This window comes from Phodopus roborovskii, unplaced genomic scaffold (genome assembly GCF_943737965.1).
Source record: "Phodopus roborovskii unplaced genomic scaffold, PHOROB, whole genome shotgun sequence".
Taxonomy (NCBI): Eukaryota; Metazoa; Chordata; class Mammalia; order Rodentia; family Cricetidae; genus Phodopus; species Phodopus roborovskii.
In genome coordinates this window covers 6,423,678-6,436,816 of record NW_026126636.1, presented here as the reverse complement: position 1 = coordinate 6,436,816, position 13,139 = coordinate 6,423,678, and the positions used below count along the sequence as shown (strand labels likewise).

The following is a 13,139-nucleotide window of genomic DNA, read 5'->3' as shown; positions in this document are numbered from 1 at the left end:
GGTTACAGGCACGCACCACCATGCCCAGGGGTGCTGGAGAAAGAACCCAGGTCTTCTTGTGTGGTAGGTAAGTACACAACCATTCCCAGAACCCACATGGCAGTTCACAATAGTCTAGATAAGCTCCCAGGTGGTCTAGTGGTTAAGATCTAGCCCTCTGGAGAGATGGCTCAGTGGTTAAGAGCACTGCCTACTCTTCCAGAGGACCTGAGTTCAATTCCCAGCACCCACACGATGGCTCACAGCTGTCTGTAATGAGATCTGGTGCCCTTTTTCTATGCCTGCAGGCAGAACACTGTATACATAATAAATGAATCTTAAAAAAAAAAAAAAAAAAAAAAAAGATTCAGCCCTTCCACTGCCGAGGCTTGGGTTTGATTCCTGGTCAGGGAAGCACTCTTTTCTTAGCTGGGTGGCTGAGGTGGCACATGCCTTTAATCGAAGCACTCAGGAGGCAGAGGCAAGAGGTGAGTTCAAGGCCAGCCTGGTCTACAGAGTGAATTTCAGGACAGCCAGGACTGTTTGACCCTGTCTCAAAAAAAAAAAAAAAAAAAAAAAAAAAAAAAAAAAAAAGGTAATAGATAGATAGATGATACATACATACATACATATATGCGTACACACACACACACTGCTAGTAGGCTAGTGCTGAGCTCTGTAGTAGGCTCTATGCACCAAGCCAAAACTGGGGTCACTCAGGCTAAGGCTTTGCACACCAAGCTGAAAGCCACCTTCCTTAAAAGGTACAAAAGGCCAGTTCCCCAGCAGGCCTGCGTGAGCCAGATGTTTCCTCTGAGTAGGTCATTTCAAGGAAAGCCATTGTGAAAACAGCAGAGTGTTTTCTGTCCTCTGCTCTGTGTTCTCCAGCCTCCTCCATCTCTCAGCTCAGTCCCCTGGAACATCCTCTCTGGTTGTCCAGTGAGGTGTAACTGCATTCTAGAATTAGAAATACAAGCCAATAAATCTTTACACTAGATGTGTCAGGATGGCGTCTTTCAACGCTTCCTGTATGTGGTGTGGAATAAGAGAAATTGAGTTAGTCATTTAGCCATGACCTTTTGTGTGCATGTGACTTCCCAAACTACACTCACCCACCAAATCCCCCAAATTTCCCAAATGTCCCTAGGCTGCTGTTTCTTTCCTCTCCACTCTTTGTTTCGTTTCTTTATTTATTTTTTTTTTTAAAGACACTATTGTAGCCCAGGTTGGCCTGAAACTCTCTATGTACTCCAGACAGGTTGAACCCAAAATTTTCTCGCCTCATCCTCTGAATTGCTGGGATTACAGGTATGAGCCACCATAGTCTAGATGGATATTTCTTTTTTCCCAGAATAGAGCTGAGGATATAATTCCAGGAACTGAAAAGGATTGTTTAGGGGAAGAGAACTAGGTCGTTAAAAGGGAAAACTGACTAGTGTTTACACATTGCTATTATTTGTTTTATTTTATATTAAAAATAATTTAAGAGTTTTCTTTTGAGACAGGGTCTCACTGTGTAACCCTGGCTGTTCTGGAACTCCATCTGTAGACCAGGCTGGCCTCAGACTCACGAGATCCGCCTGCCTCTGCCTCCTGAGTGCTGGGATCAAAGCCCTGAGCCACCACACCTAGCTTAGTTTGTTTTCCATTATGTGTACAGGTGCATGTGAGTGTAGTGCCTGAAGCGGCCAGAAGAGGCATCAGATCCCTTAGAGGTGGACATGGTGCTGGGAACTACAGTCCTCTGTGAGAGCTGTACATGTTCTCAGCCACTGAGCCAGCTCCCATCCTCCTAATCTTTTAAGATGGGGTTTCATGGAGCCTGAGCTGGCCTCGAATGATATATGTATAGCAGTGGATGAGCTTGAACTTTTTTATACTTGTTTTTATTGAACTATACATTTTTCCTCAATCTCCCCTCTCCCGTCCCACCCTCCCCCTGCCCCCAACACTCCCAATTTACTCAGGAGATCTTGTCTTTTTTCCCATTCCTAGACAGGTCCATGCATCTCTCTCTGGCCCTCTGTTGCCTAGGTTCTCTGGGGTTGTGGGCTGTAGGCTGGTTATTCTTTGTGATTCTCCGGCTTCTACCTCCAAAGTGCTGAGGCTGCGGAAGTCTACGACCACACCTGCATCATGACTGACGTCACCTTCCCCACACCTTGTGCATAGAGTACTGAATTGTTATGGACAGAAAAATCCATGCCTGACCTTTGCCTCAAAACAGCCCAGCGGGTTAGGAGAGAAAAAAGAACCCAGCAGGCTAGCTGCTCAAACCGAGTGGTCGATAGGCTCATCTTCTAAATGCATTTGATAGTCTCACTGGTAAAGTTTTGGTCGGCAGCGTATGCACTGGTGGGTAAAGGTGCCTGTTGCCAAGCCTATCGACCCGCGCACACGGCCAGGAAGGAGAGAATCAAGTTGCACATGCTGTCCTCTGGCCTCCATCAGCTTGAGGTTGTGAGCCACCAAATTAGACCACCCCACGGGTACAAAGAAAGCTGTACTGGAGATCAAATTGCCAAGGCTACCCCCATCCAGGGATGGGGAGAAGGAGAAAAATGATGTGAAAGGGAATGGGTTTTATGTGACACTCAGCAGCACCGGGGCCTTAAGGTGACACAGGCTGTTTGGATGATTGAAGGGTTCTCCTGGTGGTCTAAGGGGGAGGGGCTCCTGATCACCAGACATCTGTTTACCCAATGCCCATCCTTCTGTTTAGGGCACTGTTATCATACTGCCATTTGGGGACAGCACTGTCACTTTGGACCTAACAACAGTGTTGTCGTGAAGACACACACACACACATACCAGCATACGTCACACATGAACATGCATGTTAGTCAGGTGTGGTGTCACAGGCCTAACCCAGATCTAAGGAGGCACGTGTCAGTCTGAACTGCAGAGCGACACTCTCTCAAAACCTACGAGCTGGGGACAGATGGAGTTCAGTGACCCTTGAGCAAGGTCTTGGGTTTGGGGGAAAAAAAAAAAGATTGTAAAAAATGAATAAACCTTTGTGAGAAAAAATGCAGCCAGCCTCTTTAGTCAAGGCAACCTGCTTCTTGGGATAAGGGGTCTCTCCACCCAGCCAGCCGGTACTTGGCCTAGGCCCATGTCAACACTGTTTTCCCACAGCAGGGATCAATAACCTACTGACTAATTACTCATGAAGAGTCTATCATGGCTGATTCACCTTATGGCGTGTAAAGGCCCATTCACTAATTAACCATGCCATTCTCTTCCACACTTACAGAGAATCTGGGGGTTTGTAAGAGCTTTCTTTCTTTCTTTCTTTCTTTCTTTCTTCATTTCCTGCTTCCTTTAAAGACAGGGTCTCACTATATAATCCTAACTGTCCTGGGACTCACTCTGTAAACAAGGCTGACCTGGAACTCACAGATCTGCCTGCCTCTGCCTCTGGCACACTGAGATTTGTTTTTCTGGTTTTTCCACCCTGAATGTCCTAAAGCACTCTACCTCTAATCTGTATCTCTAGGACTCTTCACTTTTTAGTCTCATAGGCTTTCACTAAATTGTCCAGGCAGGCCTAGCATGAAAGATTGTCTTGCCTTGGGCTGGAGAGACGGCTCAGCTGTTAAAGGCTAGGCTCACAACCAAAAACATAAGATTGTCTTGCCTCAACCCCTAAGTAGCTGGGATCCACACCAGGCCCAAGTAAGAATTTTTCATTAGTTTTCACACACACACACACACACACACACACACACACACACACACACACACAGGCTGCTTATTGTGCCTACTTATTTTGTTGGCCATGTCTCTCTCTATATAAAACAAGCAGTTCCAGCTTTATTTGTTGACATATAATAGGGTGCATATGACTCATACATTTGCATTGGATAGAGCTGATACACTGGTTAAAATATTCTATAAACAGTATGGTGACATTTGCCTGTATTTTCAGTACTCCAGATGTAGTTCAGAGTGAGTTCAAGGTCAGTCCGGGCTCTACTTGAGACTCAATTGCAAAGCAGGGCTGGAGAGATGACTCAGGCTAAGAGCACTGGCTGCTCTTCCAAGAGGATCTGGGTTCTATTCTTAACATTCACATAAGTGCTCACAACCATCCAGGCCCTGGGAATCCCAAAGATGCTCCCTCTGGCCTCCCTGGGCACGGCACAAAAAGACATAAATGCAGGCAAAACATCCATACAAATAAAACTTGAAAAGTAGTTTTTGAAAAGCTGGGCATAGCGGTGCAAGCCTTTAGCTCCATCACTCCTAAAGCGGAGTCAGGCGGATCTCCGTGAGTTTGCCTACACAGTGAGTTCCAGGCCAGCCAGGCCTCCACCTACAAAATGAGGCCCGTCCAAAGGGGAAAAAAAGATCTGGATCTAGACCTATCTGCATCTACTGGTCGTGGAATCACTTGGTGAGGTGGCTTGGCCTTTGAGAGCCTCAGTTTTCTGTCCTGTGATATGGGGGCAGAGATATGCTAACTTGGCAAAGTGAAACAGCAACCTTTAGCTGATGCTTTCAGTTAGGGGGTTATTTTTGTCCGGTAGAGCCTGCCTTTTCCTGTAAATCACAGGGATTGTGTCTGGCATTAAAGGTGACTGGTTCAAGGCATTCAGGGGTGGAGCCTTCTGATCAGATGCCTAGACAAAGTAATAGTTGTTGCCAGATGCCTGGTGTCTACTGCGGATTTAGGGTCTTCCAAGTGTCGGATTGTTGCTGAATCCCTAGGACTGTCCCAGAGCTGCCTAGACTGTGTCCTCAACCGGAAGGAGGTGGGGTCTGGAACCAAAGGGCTGGGACATTAGGAAATGAGAGGTCTCAGAGAGGTCCCACCTGACAGCTACAGCTTAGGCAGGGTTAGAACGATGCGGTCCTCCTGGCCGCGGAGGGGAGCTGGCAGGGGTGCTGGTGAGCGTCAACGGGCTCGGGTGGGGTGGCGGCTGCAGGGAGGGGGTGGTGAAGCTTGGGGACTGCGAAGCGGCGAGGGACGTACTTTGGGGTGCCCCGCTGCAAAGCAGGGCAACGGAAGCTGCGCTGCGCTGAGCATCGCGGAGGCTTCCGGTCACTGACATCTGACCCCTCCCTCCTGCCGTCCCAGCCAGACAGGGCGCGGGGACCATGGGTCCCTGGACCTCCAGGGCCCGGGTCCCCAAGCCGGAGCCCGACCCCCAGGAGACGCTGGACCTGAGCTGTCTGCCCCCGGAGCTGCTCCTGGTGGTGCTGAGCCACGTGCCCCCGCGTTCGCTGCTGCTGCACTGCCGCCGGGTGTGCCGCGCCTGGCGCGCCCTGGTGGACGGCCAGGCCCTGTGGCTGCTGATGCTGGCCCGGGACCGCAGCGCTGCCGGCCGCGCCCTGCTGACACTAGCCCGCCGCTGCCTGCCCCCGGCCCGCGAAGACGTGCCCTGCCCGCTGGGCCAATTCTGTGCGCGAAGACCCTTAGGACGCAACCTCATCAGCAACCCCTGCGGCCAAGGTGAGGGGTCCAGGAAGCGCTGCGAGGGCGGGGCCTCGAGAGAACCGTTGCGCAAGGTGAAGGGCGGGGCCTCAAGGAAGGCACTGGGCAGGACCACCAGAGAGTCGACCGAAGGATGAAGGGCGGGGTCACAAGATAATGGGCGGGCAGAGGGTCGGGGCCACGGAAAAGAACCTATGAGAGAAATGAGAGGCGGAGTCACGGGGTAATTGATGGATGGGGTGAGGGCGTGGCCATGGGAGCCAATGGGAAGGGATGGGGGCGGGATCACAATGGAGATGGGAGAGTGTGCGGGGAAGGGCCCCAAGAAAACCTGTAGAAATTGCTGAGGTCAGGAGCCACAAGGGAACCAGTTAGAAGGGTGAGGGCGAAAGTCACCAGCTGTGTAATAGGCGGGGTCAAGGGACGAGTAGATTGACAAGCAGGTGAAGCAAACGGAGCGGCTAGAAGTGGGATCACACCCGACCCAGTTAGAGTGACTGAAAGGACCTGACCAACCACAAGGGAGCTTGGGAGGGGACCAAACTCCATACCCTCTACCTGAGACTTGGTGCATAAATATTTTGTGTTTGATTAGCTTTTAAATTAAAAATATATATGTATACATATATACACATATATAAATATTTACATATATACATATACATGTTCATACACACATATATATATCATACATACATACATACACACACACACACACACACACACACACATATATATATGGTTTTTCGAGGCAGGGTTTCTCTGTGTAGCTTTATAGACCAGGATGGCCTTGAACTCACAGCAACCTGCCTGCCTCCCGAGTAATGGGACTAAAGGCATGCGCCAGCACCGCCCAGCTTAAAATATATTTTTTATTCCCCTGGAATTGGAGTTACAGGAGGCTGTGAGTCTCCTAGCTTGAGAGGTGGGTACTGAACTCAGGTCCTCCGGAAGAGCAGTTCCTAGCTTTTCAATTTCTTTAGTAGCCTGTTCTGGCCTCCAAAGACACCAAGCACACACACAGTGCACATATGTACATTTTAATGTTATTGCGTGTGCAAAAGGGGCTGGCGTGCCATGGCACAGGTAGGGGCAGTCAATTCTCTCCGTTATTTTCACATGAATTCTTAATTCTTTTCAGGCTGTGACTAATGTGGGGGGGGCAGTTGAACTTGACAGCAATCCCACTGCCTCAGTTTCCCGGTGCTGCGGCGGTTACGCCCACTGAAGCCTTGTTTTTACTTTACAGAAGGCCTGCGCAAGTGGATGGTGCAGCATGGTGGAGATGGCTGGGTGGTAGAGGACAACATGAAAGCCGTGCCGGGGGCCCCCTCACAGACCTGCTTCGTGACTTCCTTCAGGTGAGAGCCCCCACTCCCCCGGGCCGGAGCCCTTGCTGAGAAAGGCCTGCCTGCTCTCACCACCCCTCTCCCACCTTGTAGCTGGTGCCGCAAGAAGCAGGTGGTGGACTTGGAGGAGAAAGGCCTGTGGCCAGAGCTGCTGGACAGCGGTGGTGTGCAGATTGCCGTCTCTGACTGGTGAGTATGTGACCGGGAAGAGTCACTGGCTGAACACCGGGGGGCCGTGGCACACTCTTGTTATCCCAGCAGTCCGGACACTGAGGCAAAAAGGTTGTGGTGAATCCCAGGACGGCAGAGGTAAGCATAAGGCCTGCATGTGCTGTAAAAACAAACCTGAAATAAAATGAGTTCACATGAAACACAGCTAGGGCTTTGAAAGTGGGCACAGTTTTAGAACCTTGATCACGTGCCTCCCTCCCCGGAGTCGAGTGTTACCAGCCTGATAGTAATGTGTATCAAGACGTCTGGAACAGTACCAGCTCCCTGGAATGTCTGACCAGTTGGCTGCTTGCCCAGGTGGTTAACCACAGCCTCCCAGTGAACTGGCATTAACTCACAGCCCTAAGGTGCATTATGGATCCTTTTTTTAAAAAGATTTATTTATTATGTATACAGTGTTCTGCCTGCATGTATGCCTTTGGGCCACAAGAGGGTACCAGATCTCATTATAGATGGTTATGAGCAACCATGTGGTTGCTGGGAATTGAATTCATGACCTCTGGAGAGAGCAGCCGTTTCTCTTGACCACTGAGCCATCTCTCCAGCCCCCATTACCCCCATTATGGATCCTTCTAAAGTGTCCTTGGTGAGCTCAGCTTGGTAGACTATTTGGTATGACTGGAGGCTCCAACAAAGACAATATCCTGGCAGACATGGTTTCTTGAAGGCCCAGAGATCATCTTCCCAAGATCATTGTATTGGGGCAGAGGCAAGAACAGAAGTAGGGACCAAACCCAGGCTCTCGCACACGCCAGAAAAAGCCGCCAACGCTAAGCCACACATGCTGGGTCTCTTTTTAGTTTTATTTTGAGGTGGAGTCTCACCAAGGTGCCCAGGCTGGCCTTATCCTTGAGATATTCCCATGTCAGCCTCTGTAATAACTGGAATTACTTGCCTGAGCTAGCAGGCCTGTCTCTTGAGATCTGGTGATGGGGCAGATTGAGTGTGTGCCTGTGGTGGAGGGGAGAGGTCAGCCTCCTATCATTACTCAGAAGCAGTCTTTGTCTTCCCAGTGCTGAGGTTATAAGCATGTATCACTCTCTTTGGCTGCAGGTGGAGTTTTTTGTTGGGACCGTCAGCCAGATCCCAAATAACCACACAAAAACAATACGAATTGTGAATGCTCAGCTGATAGCTTAGGCTTGTTACTGAGCTTGTTAGCTCTTACAACCTAAATTAACCCGTATTTCTTATCTAAGTTCTACCACGTGGCTCATGGCTTGTGACCTTATTTTCTACACATCGTGCTTCCTCTGCATCTGGCAAGGACACCCGAGACTCTGACCTTCCTCTTCCCAGGGTTCTCTCTGTCCCGACAACCCTGCCTACCATGGACCAGTCAGTTCTTCATTAACACACACACAGTGAGCAACAGGGTTATTCCACAGCGCCTGGCTTTTTAGCTTTTCATTTTCTTCTGAGACAGGGCCTCCCTATGTATCCCTGGCTGACCTGGAACTCTCTGTAGGCCAGGCTGGCCTCAAACATACAGATATCCACTTGCCTCTGCCTCCAGGGAGTTTAAAGTAAAGGCATATGCCTCCACATCTGGCAACACCTAGCTTTTTGTAAGGAGGGGGTTCTCTGTGTAGCCTTGGCCATCCTGGAATTTTCACTGTAGACCAGCTGGCCTTGAACTTGGAGACCCACCTGCCTCTGCCTCCCAAGTGCTGGGATTAAGAACTTGTACAATCACTGGCTTCACACCCAGCTCTTACATGAATCCTGGGTTCAAACCCAGGTCCTCATTCTCATGTGGCAAGCTTTACTGACTTAGCCATCTTGCCAGCCCCAAAAGACCCTTTTGAGGAACTTAATTTGCACCCACAGGGAGACCACACACCCACAAAGACAGGCGGCACATTCAGGCCTCCCCTTCCCGCAGGTGGGGAGCTCGACACGACAGTGGCTGTAAGTACCGCCTCCTTGTCAAACTTCTTGATGCCCACCAGAACGTCCTTGATAAGTTCTCGGCTGTGCCCGACCCCATTGAACAATGGAACAACAATATCTACCTGCAGGTGAGCCTCAGGCCTCAGACGAGCCACTCACTGGGTACCTCTGGGTGAGGGAAGGCTGGTGGGGACCGTGGTGGTCAATAACAGTCATTTTACTATAGCTGTCTTTGTGGGGGGCGGGGCTTATGCCTGTCCATGTCAATGCGGAAAGCTGAGTGATCAATGGCATTTGTCTTTCTATCATCCTCCACTTGGTTTCCGAGAGATTATCTCTCACTGAACGAGGAGCTCATTGATTGGCTAGAGTGACCGGCCAGTGAATTAGAGATGTGCCACCCCAGCCAGCTTGTCCATGGATGGTGGGGATCTGAACTCAGGTCCCTAACACTTGTGTGCCAGACCCTTTATCAACTGAGCCGTTTCCCTAGCCCGGCCCTGTCACATCTCCTGAGGCAGTACTGGAGAAAGCTGGCCTGGGAAGCTCTGGCTGCCTGTTCTCCTGTTCCAACACTAGCACTCAGACCTCAGCCTTGACGCTAGCTGAAGGGCAGGGTGGTATTGGTGGGTGACCATGGCAACAGGCAACCATGATGTGAAGAATCACTGGTGATTTAGTTTCAAATCTCCATGCGATCTCTGGGCCAGTCTACACTGACATTCCTCACATCCTGACCACCTCGGGGCAGGCAGACTTCTTCCTAGTAGTTAGAGCACCAGGTCCCTGGGCTCTTCTGACCTAGTTTGGGAAGTCCCTCTAGAAGACTACTCAGGCTCACTTCTACTTTTTTTTTTTTTTTTTTTTTTTTTTAAGACACAGTCTCATATAGCCTGGGCTGGTCTCAAACTCACTGAGTAGCTGGGGCTAGCCTTGAGTGCCTTCCATTTCCCAAGTGCTGGGAATAATTGCAGGTGTGCACAGCCACACCTAGAATTTCTGCTACATTCTTGCTGATAAAACCTCTTGTATTTGGTTTGGGTTTTTTTGTTTGTTTGTTTGTTTGCTTGTCTGTCTGTCTTTTTACGACAACATCTTTCTATATATCCCAACTGTCCTGGACCCAACTGTCCAACTTTCCATCCTCCTGCCTCAGTCACCCAGCCCTGTGATGACGGAGGCTTGTCACCACACCTAGCCTTAGATTCCACCTGTTAATGACAATGTGACAAGATTTCAGGAGAAAACAGGGACTAGGCAGAGTGACATGGCACCGTCTGGGTGAGGTCTGCCTGCCAGGAAGGCTGTGACTGTCTCCTTTCTCCTTCAGGTCACCCACGTGTTCTCCAATATTGGGAGGGGCGTCCGCTTCGTGTCTTTTGAACACTGGGGCCAGGACACACAGTTCTGGGCTGGCCATTACGGGGCCAGAGTGACCAACTCCAGCGTGATCGTGCAAGTCTGTCAGTCCTAGGTGAAGGCCACCAGCTTTTGGTGAGAGCCTGACTGTGCCTTCCAGGAGCTGGGGCTGTTGGCTGGAATCCTTCATGAATCAAGCGCCATGTAACTCTAGGATCCAGTGGAGGGGCCTGCTTGGCCTTGTTCAGAGTCTTAAACACTGGAGTCCTCCGCCAGATCTTCCCATCTGCTCCTTGGGTAGAGCGAGGGTGCCGGGTGCCGGGTGCCGGGGTGCATGCTCGTCTGTCACAGGGAAGTCATAAGCTGCCTGTTTCAGTTTATCTCTCACTGCCCTTTCCTCAGTCTTGTTCCCCCACCCTTTTCTGAGACAGGATCTCAAGTATCCCAGCTGGCCAAAAACTAAGGATAGCTTTAGCCTCCTGCCTCCGCTACCCGCGTGCTGGGATTACAGGCACGCACCAACACCAGGTTTGCGCGGAGCTGGGGATGAGCCCAGGGCTCAGGACAAGTCGGGCACACTACCAACTAAGCTGCGTTCCCAGCATTGCCTTCTTGTCACCTGGCTTCAGGGACTGCCTTTGTCCCTTCACCGAACCTCTCCACTCACGCTTGAACTTACGGCTAGCAAAATTCCAGCTCCCGTGTGAAGCCAAGCTCACATGGCTACACCCAGGTCTCCTCGTTGAAGGGTGTGATCTGCCCACAGAATGTCTCTAAACAATGAGGCAGTGCCTAGAGCCCCGGCCCTGACCCTCAGGGACTTCTGTAATTGTGTAATATTTAAAGTTATTTATCATTTTCTCAAACAGGGAGAGAATAATAATATACTGGCAATATCTGTCTGCCAGTTGCACTGTAATAAATCGATTATTTTGCCTAAACTGGCTCATATCTTTTTCTGTGTTTACCTTGGTCTTTTTTATGCTTTGTTCTTGTTATTGCTGTTCTGTCACAGGGTCTCGCTGTGTAGCCCTGGCTAACCTGGAACTCACTGTGTACATCAGACTGGCCACAACTGCCCCCACCTACCTCTGCTGGATATGCCACCACAGCCAGCTGCTCGTGTGTGTGTGTGTGGGGGGGGTGTTTGGTATGGTGTGTGTGAGTCTGTGTGCGTGGTGTGTGTATGATATGTGTGTGTGTGTGTCTCTGTGTGTGTCTGTGTGCCTGTATGTGTCTGTGTGTGTGTGTGTGTCGTCTGTGTGTATGTCTGTGTGTGTCTCTGTGTGTCTGTGTGTCTGTATGTGTGTTTGTGTCTGTGTGTGTGTCTGTGTGTCTATGTGTGTGTCTGTGTGTCTATGTGTGTGTATCTATATGGGAACGTGCACACATACACATTTTCTGTGCTTGGTGGAGATGCATATTTGCCACAGCAAGCATGTAGAGATCAGGGGACAGCTTGAAGGAGTCATTTCTTTCCACAATGCAGGGAAAAACCCCAGGGGCTCAAGGGCTATCTGGATGGGTGGCAAGCATCTTTACCCACACAGAGCTATCTTGGCAGCCAGTATTTTGATCGTTTTATCAGACAGGGCCTTGCTATGGTGTGGCTGGCCTGGAATGCATGGCCATCTTCCATCCTGTGTTTCCCAAATGGTAGCATTATAGGCAACACTTGCCTAGCTTGCCTCGGGGCTTGGTTTTATTTTTGAGCCAAAATCTTGTGTAGCCGAGGCTGACTTTAAACCTCTATCTAGCCAACCAAGACCCTGAAATTCTGATTCTCCTACCTCCGTAAAAACAGCACTCAGTTTTAGTCACTGAGCCATCTCTGAGGCCGCCAAATTTTCCTTCTGGGTGGAAGGTTTTTTTTTTTTTTTGTTTTGTTTTTGTTTGGTTGGTTGGTTTTTCAAGATAAGGTTTCTCTGAGAGATAGCCCTGGATATCCTGGAAGTCACTTTCTAAACCAGGCTGCCCTTGAATCTACAGAGATCTGCCTCTGGCTCCAGAATGCTGGGGGGGGGGGGTTAAGGCAGGGTTTCTCTGTGTACCTTTAAGGCCTATCCTGGAACTGGCTCTGTAGATCAGGCTGTCCTCGAACTCATTTGCTTTTTATTTTATATATGAGTGTTTTGTCTACATAAATGTCTGTGCATCGTGTGTGTGCAGTACCTGCAGAGGCCAGAAGACAGCATCAGATCTCCTAGAACTGCAGTTAGAGACAGTTGTGAGCCACCATATGGGTGCCCTAACTTCTGGTCCATCTCTCCAGCCCCAGATTTCTTACAGAAGTTGTTAATGCCACAGACAGACAGCAGCCTGATGAAGGACCTCTGAGGACAGTTCAGGCCCGTGTGGCTAAACCTGGGTCCTTTAGGGGTTTCAGAGGGAAGAGGAGGTTCCAGACCTGGTAATTGTTGAGTACCCACAGTCTGGATTGTCAGTTAGACTGTCTCCATGGACATCAGCTATGAGGGTAGGTCAGGGGAGATTCTGGAAAAACCAAACTATTGTAGCTTCAGGAACTATCAAATGAAGGGATTTTACAAAATAGCCTGCCCTTGTAAGGGGGACCTCAGCAATGCCACCAAGCCAGATCAGTCCGTGGGTAGTTTATTGGAGGTGGAACTGGCAAGGCTGCCCCCCCAAGCGGGGGTGGGCAGAGGTGGGAAGCAAGCAGTTTTTATATGACAGCAGAGTGGGGTCTCTGAATTGATACAGGCCTTTCTAGATTGGCCCAGAACCAATGCCTTGCCTCAGGCAGACCTTTGAGGGAGGTGCCTGGGAAACAAACCCACCTGTAGACTTCTCTTTAGCCAGTGATAACCCTTCTGTTTACCTGGTCAGACTCCTTCTGTTTAGGACATTGTCATTAGCACTGCCATTGG

At 49.9% G+C, this 13,139-nt stretch overlaps 1 protein-coding gene across 2 annotated transcripts; it reads left to right on the top strand.

Annotated features, from left to right (window-relative positions):
* The first annotated feature begins 4,965 nt into the window (after positions 1-4,965).
* Fbxo27 (F-box protein 27) lies at positions 4,966-11,195 on the top strand. 2 transcript variants are annotated; one of them, XM_051207578.1, is made up of 5 exons: positions 4,966-5,437; positions 6,669-6,780; positions 6,862-6,957; positions 8,885-9,020; positions 10,223-11,195. In XM_051207578.1, the coding sequence occupies exons 1-5, from the start codon at positions 5,083-5,085 to the stop codon at positions 10,364-10,366; spliced, it is 843 nt and encodes a 280-aa protein (XP_051063535.1). In that variant the 5' UTR covers positions 4,966-5,082; the 3' UTR covers positions 10,367-11,195. The 2 variants fall into 2 exon arrangements, with proteins under 2 accessions (XP_051063535.1, XP_051063536.1); XM_051207579.1 differs by lacking the exon at positions 6,862-6,957.
* The last annotated feature ends 1,944 nt before the right edge of the window (positions 11,196-13,139 follow it).